Here is an 18,877-nt window from a genome sequence, read left to right on the forward strand (position 1 = left end):
TTAGCCATGGTTACAGAGATAGGGTAAGGGGTGTGTGTCTGGGCAGGATGTTGTTCTGGGGATCAGTGTGGACTTGATGGGCCGAATGGCCTGCTTCCACTTTGTAAGGATTCTATGAAAAGCTTCCCCTTGTACGGGGCCAAGTGATATTGTACACAGAGATTCCCATGCAGCCCTGTTAAGTTCCATCAATGGAACAGGATTTCATTCCCTCATATCTTGTTTTGTCACCCTGGACATTGTATCATGGGGGAGTGTGCTCATTATCAAATGCAGATCAACCTTTCATACTCTGGTCACTCTCAATGCTACCTGTATCTTTCAACAAAAGGCTGATTACAAGACACCAAGAACTCTCCCATCGGAAATGACACCAGACTCTGACTTACACACACACGCACACGCGCAAGCACACGCGCACACACACGCGCACACACACACACACACACACACACATACATGCACACACACGCACACACACTCACACAGGCACACACAGGCACATACACACACGCACACACATGCACACTCACACACGCACACACACGCACACACACATACACATTCACACACACATACACATTCACACACACACACACACGTGCGTACACACACATGCACACACACACACACACGCTCACACACGCACACACATACACGCGCACGCACACACACATGGACACACACATGCACACACGCACGCACACACGCACACACACGCACGCACACATACACACACACACATACACTCACACACACGCACACAGACACATGCACACACACGCACACATACATGCACACACGCACGTACACACACATACACATATGCACACGCGCATACACACGCACACGCACACGCGCGCACACACATGCACCCACGCACGCACACACATACACATATGCTCACGCGCATACACACGCACACGCACACACATGGACGCACGCACACACGCTCACACATGCACGCACACACACACGCACACACGCATTCACACACACACACACACACACACACACACAGACACGCACACACATGCGCGCGCGCGCACACACACACACACACACACACCAGCAGTACAGTGGGAACTAAACCAAACATCATTCAGAAGGTCATGTTGCGGCTGTAGAGGACATTGGTTAGGCCACTATTGGAATATTGCATGCAATTCTGGTCTCCTTCCTATCGGAAAGATGCTGTGAAACTTGAAAGGGTTCAGAAAAGATCTACACGGATATTGCCAGCATTGGAGGATCTGAGCTACAGGGAAAGGCTGAACAGGCTGGGGCTGTTTTTCCTGGAGTGTTGGAGGCTGAGGTTTACAAAACTATAGAGGTTTACAAAATTATGAGGGGCATGGATAGGATAACTAGACAAAGTCTTTTCCCTGGGGTCGGGGAGTCCAGAACTAGAGGGCATAGGTTTAGGATAAGAGGGGAAAGATATAAAAGAGACCTCAGGAGTAACTTTTTCACGCAGAGGGTGGTACGTGTATGGAATGAGCTGCCAGAGGAAGTGCTGGAGGCTGGTACAATTGCAACATTTAAGAGGCATTTGGATGGGTATATGAATAGGAAGGGTTTGGAGGGATATGGGCCGGATGCTGGCAGGTGGGACTAGATTGGGTTGGGATATCTCGTCGGCATGGATGGGTTGGACCAAAGGGTCTGTTTCCATGCTGTACATCTCTATGACTCCAAACTCAGATGATGCTTCAGCATCATGACCCATTGAAGTGTAGCCTATACTACAGTACGGAGTGGCTACATGTCGAGATTTCTGATCGAATGCCACATGGGCGGCACAATGGCACAGTGGTTAGCACTGCTGCCTCACAGCGCCAGGGACCCAGGTTCAATTCCTGCCTGGGGCAGCGGTTTGTGTGGAGTTTGCACATTCTCCCCGTGTCTATGTGGATTTCCGCCGGGTGCTCCGGTTTCCTCCCACAATCCAAAGATGTTCAGGTTAGGTGAATTGACAATGCTAAATTGTCCGTAGTGTTAGGTGAAGGGGTAAATGTAAGGGAATGGGTCTGGGTGGTTTGCTCTTCGGAGGGTCAATGAGGAAATGTTGGGCTGAAGGGCCTGCTTCCACACTGTAGGGAATGTAAGAATAACACATAACCGTGTCACAGTGATGAAATAGCCCTCCTGTTCGAGAGCCAATGGAAGAGAATGAGAATGAGGACTAGAAGCAGAAAGAGGTGAGTGGATAATGTCTGCAGTTACTTTGAGACCGGAATGATGAGAATGAAGGCCTGGAATGTTAGCCGTTAATTGGATGAGCACGGAGGCCAAATAACTGAGGGAACTCCTATCACAGTCTGATTTGTCAGCACATCCCAACCCCAGGCTGTTCTCCTGGAGTCACCTACCCAGCAGTAGCAGTAAGGGACTACTTGTGGTCTATTGTCAGAAGCAGGAGTTGTCCAGTTGCCTCCACTTGGCAGACCCTGTGAGACGGGAGAAGACAAGTGTAACGTTCCTACTTGCCTGGCTTCAGTTGTAACCAAAGGCTGCTCTCCTGAGGCATTGCTGCCCCTACATTGGTGTCCCAACTGCTTAATAAGATTTGATGTTAAGAATGTTCTAAAGTCAGAGGGAGGCTCCTCCATATTGGACTGCCCATCCCTCTCTCTCTCTCTCTCTCTCTCTCTCTCTCTCTCTTACCTCAAACAACCATCTGTTCATTTTTCAGTGCTGAAGAACTCTTATTGGCCATCTTACTTTGTGAGTCTGCTCTCTAGTTAGGAAGAAGACAATTAGAGGAAGTCACTATGTCCATAGCTGGGACCCCCCGTTAACCCAATGTGTGGGTATCTCAATCCAAAGTCCAAATTCTTGCCCCACTTTCTAAGGGTGTTGCTCTGATCTCATTCACATATCATAAATCAACTCAATTGTCAGGCTCCTAAGGCTTTCAATATCGATTGTCCTCACCCCAGCCTCTTTCTCCTAACAGCTTTTTGTGCCTCCCTTGACTAGATTGGGCCAAACTAGGAAGTTAGGTTAGGTCATGATGCCAATGCACACAAGTAGGCCTCTCACTCATAAGATTCCCCTCTCACCACTCACCAGTTGGTTGCAGAATCTGACATTTTGCTCTCAGCGTTGAGAATTTCGTCGCTGGTAATCGCACCTGATCTTCCCAACTTTCTGGTCAATGCATAAGATGTTCAGGGACTTGGAAGATTCTGCACATATTGTATTGTTCAACTGCACAATTAAAGACTGTTCACTTGAAATTCATAGAATGCTGTTTTGAGTAGAACTGCCATTGGAGCGTGCATTTAAATTTCTGCAAGTTTTAATGTGAGTGTATGTTTGTGAGTGTTTATTTGTGAGCATGTATATGTTTGCGCACATATGCTCACGTGTATTAATGTGTAAGTGTGAGTGAATGTGTATTCAAGTGAGGGGGCATATGTGCCTGTATGGATGAGTGTGTGTACGTGCACATGTGAGTGTGTTTTAGCAGATGAGTGAATGAGTGTGTGCTTGTGTGTGATTGTCTGTGCACATGAGTCTGTGTGTGTACATGTGAGTGAGTGTGTCTGTGTGTGTGTCTGTGTGCGCATGTGTGGGGTGAGGGAGAGAGAGAGTGTGTGTATGAGGGAGAGTACATGTGTGTTTGTGTGTGTGATTGTGAGTGCACGAGTCTGTGTTTGTGCGTGTGAGTGAGTGTGTCTGTGTGTGTGTGAGGGGGAGAGAGTGAGAGAGAGTGTGTGTGTGTATGCGTGTGTATGTCTGTGTGTATGAGGGAGAGTATATGTGTGTTTGCATGTGTGAGTGTGTGCACATGAGTCTGTGTTTGTGCATGTGAGTATGTCTGTGTGTGTATGAGGGAGAGAGAGAGTGTGTGTATATGTGAGTGTGTGTGAATGAGGGAGAGAGTGTGTGTTTGTGTGTGTATAAGGGAGAGTATATGTATGTTTGTGTGTGCACATGAGGCTATGTTTGTGCATGTGAGTGAGTGTGTCTGTGTTTGTATGAGGGAGAGAGAAAGAGAGTGTGTGTATATGTGAGTGTGTGTGTATGAGGGAGAGAGAGTGAGTGTGTGTGTTTATGAGGGAGAGTATATGTGTGTTTGTGTGCGCACATGAGTCTGTGTTTGAGCATGTGAGTGAATGTGTCTGTGTGTATGAGGGAGAGTGTACGCGTGTGTGTGCACACGTGTGTATATGTGTTTGTGTGCATGCCACTGTGGATGGCAGAAATAGTGCCAACTTTGTAAATTGACCAAAGAATTCTAGCATAGTCACTGTGCTCTTAGAAACCTTGATTAACGAAAGAAATGATCATATATCTCTTCCTAACCAATTCATCCCGCTGTCCTGCCACGCTCAGTGATCTATGGACAAGCTGTGCAATGTTCCCTCTGTTCCTCTCCACTTCTATCACCTCTACAATTTATCCCTTGCCCTTGTTGCATTCCCAAAGTGCACTTCCTCAGACTTCTCTGTACTCTATTCCATTTGATATTTTTCAAGACCTCTTCCTGCAGGTTTTGCTTTTGTCATTATCAACCATTGTAGGATATTCAACAGAAGAAGGAAGAACTTTCATTCTGATAGCAACCGTATGGATCCTCTTTATATACTGAAGTCTGTCACATCCAATGAAATTCTTTTGAAATTTAATCATCGTTGATGCAGGGAAATCTGGTGGCCAATCCACAAACAGCAATGAGCCAGATCACTCAAATTGAAAAAAAATCGCACTTCCTAAAAGTCAGTAACACTTGGATACCATGATCAAACTCATTAGACCCTTTTAACAAACAGTTGACAGTGTGATGCACATCTGCAGGACTTTTTTTTCTCTGAATGATTCTGATGAAGTGGATTAAATTACCTACCTCCATCACTATTAACCTAATGAGCTTCCAAATTACGGTCCAATTCAAGCTCTACGAAACTGTGTGAAAATGCTCCTCACGTAGGAAAAATTTAAAAGTGTCACCTCTGTTGAGACAACAGAGAAGCAAAGTGCCAATGGGGAATGTATGCACAAGCAATAGATTGCCAATTTCATCAGACAGGAGAAAATTTGTCTAAAATGCTCTTACTGATTTAATCCAACATTATTTTTCTGACATTGTGCATTTAAAAGGTATTGAAATGAAATGCCTAGGGCTGTCAGCTATGATCGTGACAGGGAATATGATAGTATATATACTGGTAGTTTTCACATATTGAAATACACAGGCTCCAGAATTGAACACCCAGTAGTGAAATGCTTCCAACATGAGGTTGAAAATTTAGGGATCGAATGTCTGTTTTAACAGCAAAATTCTACTCTCAAAGGTCTGTGAATATATGAATTATACTTGTTCATGAAATTGACCGTGCCTTCAGGCTGTGCAAGGATCTATCTGTATAACCAAGATGTGAATGAATTTGTATTCACCTAATGATTGGAAGTTTACAGACATTGGAACAGAAACAGTAGAGGAAAATGCTTGGTACTTTGCCACTTTTTGTCATTCGCAACTCGCTGAGGAATTATTCAATCTAAGATCATGCGGATCTTTTTGGCTGACATATTCAGACTGCTCATTAGAAAGACAAGAGAAGCACTAAGCCCCAGAATGCACATTCTGTTTCATGTAGGAACTCCAGAATATCTTCACTGTCTTGGAAGAGTACTGCAAGTCATGTTGTCAGCCACAGCAGCTCAAGTTCTGCAGGAGCAAGTTCCTGTAGATGTTAGAATCTGTACAGAAAACAAAAACAAATTCTGGAAATCACAGTGGGTCAAGCAGCATCCGTGGAGAGACAGAGCAAGCTAATGTTTCGAATCTAGATGATCCTTAATCAGAGCTTTGGGTTTTGGGGCTTGAGCAGTACATCTATGGGTGGTTAACACATTTATTAACTAAGCCAAGGGATGTAGTGGCATTGTGGGACTGTTGCAGGAAGCTTTCTCCTTTGGTGCATGGGTTCAAATCCAGCTATAGCAGATAGTGCAATTTTAAAAATATGCAATTATACATGAGTCTGGTGTTCACAGTTTAGTTGTTGTTAATTGTTGTAAAAGCCTATCTGGTTCACTAGTATGAACATTAAGGGGAGAAAATCTGCTATGACTAACATAGAAATTGCTGAAAAAGCTCAGCAGATTTGGTATTATCTGTGAAAGGAAAAGCAAAGTTAATGTTTCGGATCCAAATTTGAAGAGGGGTCACTGGACCTGAGACGTTAACTGTGCTTTATTTCCATAGACCCTCTGAACTTTTCCACCAATTTCTGCTTTTGTTTCTGGTTCCCAGCATTCCTAGTTCTTTGGGTTTTTTTTTAGGAAATCTGCTGGTCTGTCCTGCATGTGAGTGTATAGCTACATTAATGTGGTTGACACTTAACCCTCTAAGATGGTCAAGCAATTAGGGATGGCCAAAAAAAAATACTGGCCATGTTGGCAGGATACACATCCATGAGAAAGAGTTTTTCACATGCAATCATGTTTTAGCTTTAAGATGATGCAGACAGAGAGGGAATGAGAAGGGTATTTTGGAGCAAAATGGATAGCAAATACTGATAACAGTAAAGAGGAGATATAGATGAAGAACGAGCACCACAGTGGCTCAGTAGTTAGCACTGCTGCCTCACAGCACCAGGTTCAATCCACGCCTCAGGCGACTTGTCTGTGTGGAGTTTGCACATTTTCTGTGTGGGTTTCCTCCGGGTGTTCCAGTTTCCTACCACAATCCAAAGATGTGCAGGTTAGGTGAATTGGCCAGGCTAATTTGCCCATGGTGACAGGTGCATTAGTCAGGGGTAAGTATAGGGGGTAGGAGAATTGGTCTGGGTGGGTTACTCTTCAGAGGATTGGTGTGGACTTATTGGGCCGAAGGGCTTGTTTACATACTGGCAAGAATCTAATCTTACCTAATCTAATTGAGTTACCGCCAGACAGGTAGTGTAGGACTCCACTGAGTACATTCCAGGTTCCAGGTGGCTTTATGCTCTGAATGCTGATGGAAGTGATGGTTCATTTGGAGAGTACAACCAGAGTCAAGTCCGTGACACCACAAACAGCTCAGCTGTACAAACAGTCAGAAGGAAGAGCATTAAGGAGAGGAGATTCAGCACTTAGGGAACACTTAGGTATCCCTACAGTTGAATCATAAATCCAAGATGGAATAGTGCCAGGGCCATCAATATCTTTGTAAGGCTGCAGAGCACCCTGAGGCGACTGGCTGAACAGGCAGCAGTGATGGTCTGCATTGATACCAACAACATAGATAGACATATGAATGTGGTCCTGCAGTCAGAATTTCGGGATCTAGGTAGGAAATTAGCAAGCTGGATTTAAAAGACCTCTGTATTTAAATAATCTCTGCATTATTCCAACACTATGCCTAGGCTGACAGTCTTCAAACAGTTTGATTCATTCCATAATGTCAAGAAATGGCTGGAATACAGAATTCCACAAAGGCTATGCATCTGATGACAATCCAGCAACAGTACCGAAGGCTTCTGCTCCAGAATGTGCTGTGCTTCCAGCCAAGTTGTTCCAGTATGGCTGCAACACTGTGCTTCTAGCTGACAGTGTGGAAAATTGCCTGGGAGTGTCCCGTGCTCAAAATGCAGGCCAAATCCAACCCAGCGAATTACCACCCCTATCAGTCCGCTTTCAGTCGTCAGGGTACATTGGGGGTAAGGGCAATGGACATTTGGATGGAATTACAGGGGCCCCATGGAAAGCAAGGCTTAAAACCTCTACCTCTATGTGGAGAAACCTGACACTTCCTGCTCCACACATTGACCACCTTAAACATACCTTCCTCCAGCACCAGTGCAGCGTGGCAGCAGCATGTGCCATGAGTAACATGCACTGCAGCAACTCACCAATCCTCCCTTGGCAGCACTTTCCAAACCCATAATCCCTGCCCTCAAGAAGGATAAGGATACCAGCTTCCCCGCAATTCACATGCCACCCGAGCTTGGAAATATATCGCCATTCAATCACCATCGCTATTGAAATCCTGGCTCTCCTTTGGTATCAGTGGGCCAGATAGGAAGCAGCCATTTTAGAAGGCGACCTCAAAGACAATTCAAGATGGGCAATACTCCTCGGTCTTGCCAATGATGTTCACCTCTCAAGAAAGGCTGGTAGAGTGGAAAGTGAAGAAAGAACAAACTGAGAAATGATAGAAGTAAAAGGGTAGAGGCAGTTTGTGAGTAAAGATATGGAGCATAACATAGTAGTAAACTCAAAATAGTTCATGAACACTAAGAGTGAAGGAAAGCTCGGGACTGTTAGGGAAATGGAATTTTTTTGTGGAGGTACTGAGCGTCACTGAATGGTTTCCATTTGTCTTCCCAAATCATACTCCTCAGCCTTTTATTGTCAACCATGTTAAATCTGTGTACTCTGCTTTACAATTCTTCCACCAATGGGAACAGTTTCTCCCTATATGCTCCGTCCAGACTCAGGAGGATTTTGAACATTTGATTAAATCTCCTCTCAACCTTTCCTTTTCCAAGGACAATCCAAGCTTCTCCCATTGATTCCCACAACTAAAGTCCTTATAAAATCTTTTATAAGCCCACTCAAAAGCCTTCATATCCTTTCTAACTGAGGGTTCACTGAGATAAACATAGAACCACAATTGAGACCAGATAGATGTTTTATACAGATTTATCAAAACTCTTGTACTCTCGACTTAAACATTTCATGAACGTGCATGCCTTTTTAATCATCTTCTCAACCTGCCCAGCCAACAATTTGTGCACATATATTCCCAGGTTTTCCTGTACCAACCTCCCCATCACATTTGTCTCCTTTATTTTGATAGTCTGTCCACGTTCTTCCTCACCAAATCTATCACTTTGCACTTTCCTGCCTGCCATTTCATCTGACATGTCTACCCATGTGTGACTCTCGCAGTCTATTTCCATCTTCCTGTTCACAATATACCAAAGCTAAAAATGTTGAAATTGAGCCCTGTCCACCCAAGTGCAAATCATTAACATAATACAAGAAAAGCAGTGATCCTATCACCAAGCCCTGTAAATCATAATTATATCCCTCCCTTCCATCTGTAAAACAGCACTTCACCATTGTATTCTGTCTCCTATCACTTAGCCAACTTTGGATCCATGCGTTGTGTTTTTTTTATTCTATGGGGTTCAAATGTATTGAAAAGCTTCTCGTGCTTTTTGGAAGTCCATATAAGGCATGTTAACTGAGTTATCCTCATCAACCCTCTCAGTTACCTCAACAGAAGGAATCAAGCAAGTTACATGAAAATGATTTGTCTTTAGCATATTCATGATCACTTTCCTTACTTAAGTGACTGTTAATTTTGTTCCAGATTATAATTTCTATAAGCTTTTTCCACAACTGACCACCCTATAGTTGCTGGATTTATCCTAAAGCACTTTGTTGAACAAGGGTGTAACATTTGTAATTTTCCAGGCCTTTCATAACACTCCCATATCTAAGGAGGCTTGAAAGGTTATGGTTGGTTCCTTCAGAATTTCCATGCTTAATTCCCTTGCCATTCTCAGATACATCCCATTCAGGCCTAGTAACTTAACTACTTTGATTAGCAGCCAAACTTTCTAATACCTTCATATTATTCATTTTTATTCTACCTGTAGTGGGGGTACAGATCTAGGTGGACCTCATAGGGTATGAGTGCCCTGATTGGAAGCCCTGGCTGACAGATACAAACAGGAGTGTCAGGGGTTCTGGTCACTCTGAGGGCTGGCTTTGAGGGAGCAGGGTCAGTGTCAAGGACTCTCTGTGTGTAAATAAAGGATACCAGACTCTGTCCAATGTCTCAACTACCTCCTTGTTTATTGTGAATTTGTTAGCATCTCCTTCCTTGCCAAAGACAAGGACTCATTTAAAATTTCAGCCATAGCCTCATGCTCGTTTTTCGATCCAAATCAGCCTGACCCCTCCACTGACTAGAGGCTATTACTATTTATATACTTATAACAGGCTTTCAGCTTGCCTTTTATGTTATCTGCCAATCTTTCCGCAAATTTTCCCCTTATTTCCTTTCGTTTGGACACGAGACAGCCTCCTTGTACAGCTAACCAATGTGTGGTTGCCATGGTAAACCCATAAGCGGTGTAGATAAGGAAATCATTCCAACTGTTGGGGAATGAAAGAAACCAGAGCACAAGGATTTAAAGTGATTTGCAAAAGAACCAAAGCTACTGGGAGTAAATTGTGTTGGAGGGTTTGAGCAACAGCGAGAGGCTGCATAGGCTCGGGCTGTTTTCCCTGGAGCGCCAGAGGCTGAGCAGTGACCTTATAGAGGTTTATAAAATCACCGGGGGTATGTATACTCAAGAGCTGAAAAATGTGTTGCTGGAAAAGCGCAGCAGGTCAGGCAGCATCCAAAGAGCAAGAGAATCGACATTTCGGGCCTGAGCCCTTCTTCAGGCTCATGCCCGAAACGTCGATTCTCCTGATCTTTGGATGCTGCCTGACCTGCTGCGCTTTTCCAGCAACACATTTTTCAGCTCTAATCTCCAGCATCGACAGTCCTCACTTTCTCCTATGTATACTCAAGGTCAGGGCAGGGGAGGGGAGTCCAAAACTAGAGGGCATATGTTTACTGCGAGAGAGGAAAGGTTTAAAAGGGACCTAAGGGGTGGCCTTTTTTACACAGAGGGTGGTACATGTATGGAATGAGCTGCCAGAGGAAGTGGAGGCGGCCGGTACAATTGCAGCATTTAAAAGGCATCTGGATGGGTAAATGAAAGGATATGGGCCAAATGCTGGCAAATAACTCTCGATTAATTTAGAATATCTGGTCAGCATGGACAAGTTGGACCGAATGCACTGTTTCCATGCTGTACATCTCTACGACTCTATGACAATGAATTGTTCGGATTTTGATGGCACTGTCTGATAGAATGTGGCTAGCTCCTGATTCAGTTTCCATCCTTCAAAGGGGAACTTGATAAGGAGGAAGCATCTTAGGTAGATGGAGAAGGAAAGAGGGGCAGGCCAAATCGGATTGCTTTCTGGAAAAGTTGGGAGCTAGACAAAGGGCTGTATGGCCTCCTTCCAACCTATGATTACGTTTCCATTTCCAAGCGACTCCATCTGATGCCATCCTTACCCTGGCAAGCAGAAACTGAATTCAGTAATCTCAAAGTCAACCTGAAAATATTGGGGATTAGTCAATCTAAGGTTTAGTTTTACCTCCTTAAACCTATTTGTTCACCGTGTTAGTGTTTTGGGAGGAGAGCAGCTGCCTGTTTCATTCAGAAGATAAATATGAATGTGGCCGTGTACTTGTGTGTAAAATGTCCTTTTTAGGGTCCGTGGACACTATTGAATGACTGGCATATTCATATTCTTTCAAAAATCAAGGCACCACATGCTATTAAACCTGAAGCACAAAATGTAACATTAAAATCGAAGCACATAATCTCGCAGCCAATGAGTACACACAAGACTCCATTAAAATTCAAAGGCTGAAGGGTACCATTGACTTTGACACACTCAAGGTTATGTGCTGCAGCGGTTGGAATAGATTCTGGTCTGAATTCATCAAGATTTCTGGCTTTATTGACAAGCAGGGAAAGCTGGATTCTCACCTAATGGCCCCTTAAAACCCCACACACTGGCCCCGGAATCCCCTGCCTCCAACACAAAGTGTGAAAGACTTAAGGGATGTCTTTGTCGTCCGATAATTGGATCATGAGAAATGGGAGCAGGAGTAGGTTAGCCAATCCCTTAAGACTGCCCTGTCATTCAGCTGATTCAGTTGTGGCATCAAGTCCATTTCCTAGTCGATCCTCCACAACTCCTCCATCAATCACAAACCTATCTGACCCTACATGAATATGTTAAACGGACCCCTGCTCTCCAGAGAAGATCTTTACATTTAGATTTGGACTTTACTGTCATGTGTACTCAAGTACAATAATACAGGAGTACTATTTCCTGAAGAAGGGCTTATGTCCGAAACGTCAAGTCTCCTGTTCCTTGGATGCTGCCTGACCTGCTGCGCTTTTCCAGCAACACATCTTCAGTACAGGAGTACTGTGTAAAGTTTTCAATTTCGCCTCACACAGTGCCATCTTAGGTTCAAGTACCTGGGTACAAAAACATAAGAATAAATTAGAAGGAAATAAGGAGCAAAGTTGAAAGTTACACATTGCTGTCACTCTTAGTACAGCATTAAAAATAAAGTTAGAAGTGATGCATTATAGTCCTTCCTAGTATTAAATTGAAAAATAAGGAGATAAAGCTACAAGTTCAAACATTGTGGTCTTTCTTAAGTTCTAAGCTAAGCAGGGACTGCAGTTCATGTAAGGGCTCAATCTCCTCCACTTTAAAAGAGAATTTTAAAGACCCTCCAAATGAAGACATCTCTGCTTTAAATAGGAGAGTTTTTATTTCTAAATGTGCTCCCCAGTACACCACAAGGGGAAAAATCTTCTCAACATCTACCTTGTCAACCCTGATCAGAATAGCGTACGTCTCATCTTCAATGATCCATTTCAGCTTCTTTCCCAGGTTGCCAGAGTGATGAATGGAAGCACTAGAGACTGCAAAGTCTGAGACCTGACAACATTGTAGTGATATAGCACTGAAGATGTGTGCTTCAGAACTAGCTAAGCCCTAAGCTAAGCTGCTGCAAAAGAGCTACAATAATACCAACTACCCAGCAATGTGGGAAATGGTCCAGGTATGTCCATCAGGACTAATTGAATTAGCACCCCATCAGTCTACTCTTAATCCTCCCAAAGTAATGGAAGGTATTAGAAACAGTTGCGACAAATGGTCTATCATTGTCACTCAGATTGGGTTCTGCCAGAGTCACTCAGCTCCTGACTTCATTACAGCTTTGGTTCAGTCATAGACAAAAAAGCTAAATTTCAGAGGCAAGATGACAGAGACTGTCCTTGACATCAAGGTTGCATTGAAGTGAGTGTGGCATCAGCAGGCAAAGCTGAATTAAATGGGAACCAGAGGAGAAGCTCACCTCTGCTTGGAGTCAAAGCTAGCACAGAGGGAGATGGAAGCCAAACAGCTCTCTCCTCGGATATAACTGCAGGAGTTCCTCGGGATAGTGTCCTAAGCCTAACCACCTTCAGCGACTAGGTGAATGAAATTCCCTCCATTATGAGATCAGAAGTAGAGATATTCATTGATGATTGAACAATTCTGATTTCTAAATTAGGGATAGGCAATACCTGCTGGCTGAGTCACATCCCACACCCCATGAAAGAATTGTTAACATCAATCTTTTAAACTCCTTTGAGTATAGGCTGAACCTGCTCAATCTTTCCTCATCGGACAGTGGCCTCATCCCAAATGAACTTTCTCTAAACTGCTCCAACATCCTTCCTTGAGTAAAGAAACCAAAGCTTCTCACAGGCCCTGTCTCACCAGTGTCCTGTACAGCTGTAGCAAGACATTTCTACATTTCTACACCACTGAATCACAATAAAGGCCAACATCTCATTTGCCTTCCTAATTACTTGTTACATCTGTGTACCTTTTGTGATTTCCATACCAGGACATCCAGATCCCTCGGCACTGCGGCATTCCGCAGTCTTTCTCCATTTAAGTAGTATTCTGCTTCTCTACTCTTCCCAATCTATTGTATTCCCTCTGAGGCCAACATATTCTTTCTGAGGTGTGTGTAGATCTGCTCACAGAATTCCAAGTGGGATCTAACCAGGGTTTTGTATGAATACAACATACTTGTGTCTTTATTGTCCTGTCCTCTAGAGTCATAGAGTCATAGAGATGTACAGCATGGAAACAGACCCTTCGGTCCAACCCGTCCATGCTGGCCAGATATCCCAACCCAATCTAGTCCCACCTGCCAGCATCCGACCCATATCCCTCCAAACCCTTCCTATTCATATACCAATTAAATGCTACAATTGTACCAGCCTGCACCACTTCCTCTGGCAGCTCATTCTATACACGAACCACCCTCTGCGTGAAAAACTTGCCCCTTAGGTCTTTTTTATATCTTTCCCCTCTCACCCTAAACCTATGGCCTCAAGTTCTGGATTCCCCGACCCCAGGGAAAAGACTTTGTCTATTTATCCTATCCATGCCCCTCATAATTTTATAAACCTCTATAAGGTTGCCCCTCAGCCTCTGATGCTACAGAGAAAACAGCCCCAGCCTGTTCAGCCTCTCCCTGTATCTCAGATCCTCCAACCCTGGCAACATCCTTGTAAATCTTTTCTGAACTCTTTCAAGTTTCACAACATCTTTCCAATAGGAAGGAGACCAAAATTGCATGCAATATTACAACAGTGGCCTAACCAGTGTCCTGTACAGCCGCAACATGACCTCCCAACTCCTGTACTCAATACTCTGACCAATAAAGGAAAGCATACTAAACGCCTTCTTCACTATCCTATCTACCTGTGACTCCACTTTCAAGGAGCTATGAATCTGCACTCCAAGGTCTCTTTGTTCAGCAACACTCCCTAGGACCTTACCATTAAGTGTATAAGTCCTGCTAACATTTGCTTTCCCAAAACGCAGCACCTCGCATTTATCTGAATTAAACTCCACCTGCCACTTCTCAGCCCATTGGCCCATCTAGTCCAGATCCTGTTGTAATCTGAGGTAACCCTCTTCGCTGTCCACTACACCTCCAATTTTGGTGTCATCTGCAAACTTACTAACTGTACCTCTTATGCTTGCATCCAAATCATTTATGTAAATGACAAAAAGTAGAGGACCCAGCACCGATCCTTGTGACACTCCACTGGTCACAGGCCTCCAGTCTGAAAATCAACTCTCCACCACCACCCTCTGTCTTCTACATTTGAGCCGAAATAAAGGCCAGCATTCCATTAGCTTTCTTGATTATTTCCTGCACTTATTCATGGCATTTTAAATATTTATGCATCCAAACCTCCAAGTGTCTTTGGACATCCATTTTGTTTAACTTCATACCATTAAGAAGGTATCCTTTGTCAGTTCAAAATGGATAACTTTACTCTTGCTTACATTGAATTCCATCTCCCTCAGATTTGCCCATCAATTGGTCTAGCAACAGCCTCTTGTAATTTTATGCTATTATCTTCATCATCTACAATGCTGTTTACCCACATCACAAGATCCTCCAATTGCTCTTAACTAGGTTCTTACCAGGTCCACTGTCATTCTCGGTGACTAGATTCATATGTCTAAAGTTTCACTAGTCAAGCCATTTGACAAAAAGATGTTTGAATCTAAATAATAAACATTGGCCAGAATGAAGGATAATGGATAGAATCAAGGGCTAGATTTTCTGGAGAGTTGTGACGTTAAAATATTACAGTAACAGCAGATGCCATCACTGTGTGCTGAAAAGTTTACCACAGGTTCCCATGAGCTTTGCACTGCTCTACAACAGTTAACACTCCTTCAATAAGATCAAATTTGCTGAATTAAAGCAAAATAGTCCACCACAAAATAATATTGATAGATTTGACACGCAGGAATCTGCAAGAAAGCTTTGATAAGAGAAAATATAATACCCATGACTCCCAACCACAGTCTCATGATGCAACATGATTTTTTTTAAAAATTGTTGCATGTTTTAGGAATTATTCTAGCTTTGTCCCTCTTTCCTGCTTTTGGTAATTTGCTAAGGAATTTACATATTGGTAATTACATATTGGCTAATGACCGTAATAGAATTAGGCACCACAGTATTATCATAATCCTTCACAATTAATTAATGTTTTGGTCTATCTTTACAGTCAGCAATGTGACTTTTCTCTTTAGATTCTAACCAACGTTCTTTTGAAAACAAGCAATGAAACAGGATTTGATATTCCAAGATTTAATATGATTTACATTTCACTCCCATGTTTTATTTCCTCCCCGTGATCGTTTCATCATTTAACATAATGTTGACATTTGTTTAGAAATCAAGAACTGAAATGAAATTCAATGATTGCTGTCTATAGTGTGGTCCAGTTACAAAGGGCAACAAATTGAACAGAGATAATGAGAGTGGGACAGTGGGTCATGGTAAGGTCCAGGGTCAACACTGGGTAGTGAAGGAGGCTTGTACAATGACAACATTTAGAAGACATCTGGATGGGTATTTGAATAGGAAGGGTTTAGAGGGAAATGGGCCAAGTGCTGGCAAATGGTAATTGAGGATATCTGATCAGCATGGATGAGTTGGACCAAAGGGTCTGTTTCTACGCTGTAATCTCTATCATTCTATAACATTGCATGGAATTTCCTGGAAAACAGCAAAAGTTGCATCTGATGTCGTTTAGAATTGACTGATACTGTACAGACAAGCAAAGTGCTTCCTTGCCAAAACTTATGCAGTTAAGTTCAAATGACCTGATAAAGGCATGAAGGGTTGCCGGGGAGTATAAAATATTAAACATGTCCTCTCTCTCTCTCTCTCTATCTCGGTCTTTTTTCTCTCCACAGTCTCGCATGGGGATCCTTTACTTGCTGCATGGCAGCCTCTGTCACCACACTGAACTCATACACGAAAACAGTCATCGAGTTTCGACACAAACGGAAACTCTTCGAGCAAAGCCTCAGGGAAGAGCAGATGTTCATCGATCGTGAGGCTATCAACTATTTTAGAGAAAGATCAATTCAGTCCATATCGAGTTCGGTCGAAGTCTTTGCAGACCCTACCACAAGCACAACTAAATCACTTGTACCAGATCCATTGGACTTGAGTGAAATCCCGGAAGTGTTAGGAGAGGACCAATGTTAAAACAGCTTTTATTGACTTCCACGCAACCTCCATGCTTGGGAGGTGTTCACTGTAAACACTTTAATTCATGTGTACACTGAATAAGCAGCAAGATTAGACTGATCTATCCCTTTCGTCAGTGTACATCACCCGTGTCAATATTTAAACTATTTGATCATTGGGAAACCATGAGACAATGTCAGTGTGGATAATGCTTAGACCTGTTAACAATTTTTTTTTAACGTTTTTATTAGAGACATGTCATTCTAATGCAAAATTATTTACACTGTTAATGTAAATGCCAAAATCCATCGTTCCTGTAGGTTTAATGCACACCATCTTTTTTTTTGACTGTTTATTCAGAAGTAACCATCCAGCCTTCTAAGTTCTCTTTATTGATTTGCTGACCGATTTGGAAGCACAGAATTTGGTTTTATATTCAGAATGATCAATGATACTAATGTACCTTCTATTTTTTTGTGCAAAATAATTATTCTAGTTGTGAGCCAACTTTTGTACTTGATTCATCTTTTAGTCAAATTCCTGAAGAATATTTTTCGCAGTTTGCACTGCAACCCTGAGATTGCTGTTTTATATCATTCGCCTTCAGGCAGAATGGCCACACATGATTCCTGTGGAAAGTAAGAAGAGTCCATAAATCTGGGAATGCAAAAACCAAAAAACATCAAGCTCTCAAAAGAAATAGTTAGGAATCATGCTGGAGAAAAAGCCACCTACTGGTAATATGAGTACAAATCCATCAATACCTTAATTATTTCAGCAAATAATTAATCTAACTAGCTTCATCAGTGAAAGTAGACCAACAGATGTCACTCTATTGCAAACAAAATGGCAGAAAAGTGGATTTGGTCGGTGTCACAAAATGGCTGACATGGATCAGTCATAGAAACCACCCAATGTGGAAGCAGGCCAACCCTGTCCATTGAGTCCACACCAGTCCTCCAAACAGCATCCCATGCAGACCTACCCTATCCTTGTAGCCCTCCAATCCCTATGTAAAATCCACACAACCTGCACACATTTGGACTGTTCGGGGCGGGGGGAGGAACGACATTGGAGTACCCAGATGAAACCCACACAGACACAGGGACAATGTGCAAACTCTGCACAGACAGTCGCCTGAGGCTGGGATTGAACCTGGGTCCCTGATGCTATGAGATAGCAGTGCTAACCACTGAGCTATCATGCCATCCTTTTACATCTGGAAAAATTCATTTTGACTTTGCTGTCATCTTCAAGGTTTATCATCATGCACAGATTCATTTTCCATAAAGGTACTTTGAGCGCTGTGCACTGTGGATAGTTAATGACACAGCCTGAGCTGAGTTTTAAAATCATAGCTTGATTTATTGGGACATGAAATGAAAACCTAATTTCCTTGGGCCCAAATCCACTGGATACAAATATTCATCATTCTTATTAAATAACAGCCCATCAGAAAAGACACACCAGAGTCTAGTATTGGGAAAGGTAAAGCCACAGCAGTAAGTAGTAGCCTCTCTGGGACTGGGGGTGATTGATTTTAGCCCACCATTTTGACCTCAAAAAGTATGACATCAAATCAGAGGGTGCATTCAACGAAAATGCTATTTTGTTCTAGATTTTAATTTTTGATTTTAATAAACATATCAAATATTATAAGCTTCATCATTTAAAATATACATTTGCAACTCTGTTCTGAAGAAGAGTCACTGGACTTGAAATATTGACTCTGTTTTCTGTCCACTGATGCTCCCAGACCTGCTGAGTTTCTCCAGCAATTTGTAACTCTATAGCTTTTACAAATGGATTTGAATGAGACATAATATGGTGGAACTATGATAAAATAGCTGAATCTGTTGAGGATCTGCTGACACCCACGATTAGTCCCCACATAAACTGCAGCGCACAGAATTCCCTGTGGGGAAGGTGAGTTCGGTATTTAAAAATGTAAACAGCTCATTAGTCGCTTCTTAGATGACGAGTCTCAATGTAACATATGTGCATGTAAGAAAACAGGACACTCAATAAATTAGTATTTTCCAGTATATCTAGTGTGAGACTCTTCCAAAATTAGCTGCTGTGGCAGTGACACTCTCTCTCTCTGCAAAGGCACACACCATTGCAAACAGTCAGTGATATACAAAAGGCACTTAGCCATGCAAGCATTTAGAAAGGAGCAAATAATGATCTTGAGTGAGGAATTGG

The 18,877-nt window shown here is 42.8% G+C and overlaps 1 protein-coding gene across 1 annotated transcript in view; it reads left to right on the forward strand.

Moving 5' to 3' along the window:
* gsg1l (gsg1-like) overlaps positions 1-16,690 on the forward strand; it is a 235,263-nt gene extending 218,573 nt beyond the window's left edge. Inside the window, exon 5 of the mRNA XM_060840369.1 lies at positions 16,393-16,690. Within this exon, the coding sequence (XP_060696352.1) occupies positions 16,393-16,690 (298 nt within the window). The remainder of the gene's footprint in view (positions 1-16,392) is intronic.
* The last annotated feature ends 2,187 nt before the right edge of the window (positions 16,691-18,877 follow it).

The sequence above is a fragment of the Hemiscyllium ocellatum genome, chromosome 20 (assembly GCF_020745735.1).
Source record: "Hemiscyllium ocellatum isolate sHemOce1 chromosome 20, sHemOce1.pat.X.cur, whole genome shotgun sequence".
NCBI classification, from domain to species: Eukaryota; Metazoa; Chordata; class Chondrichthyes; order Orectolobiformes; family Hemiscylliidae; genus Hemiscyllium; species Hemiscyllium ocellatum.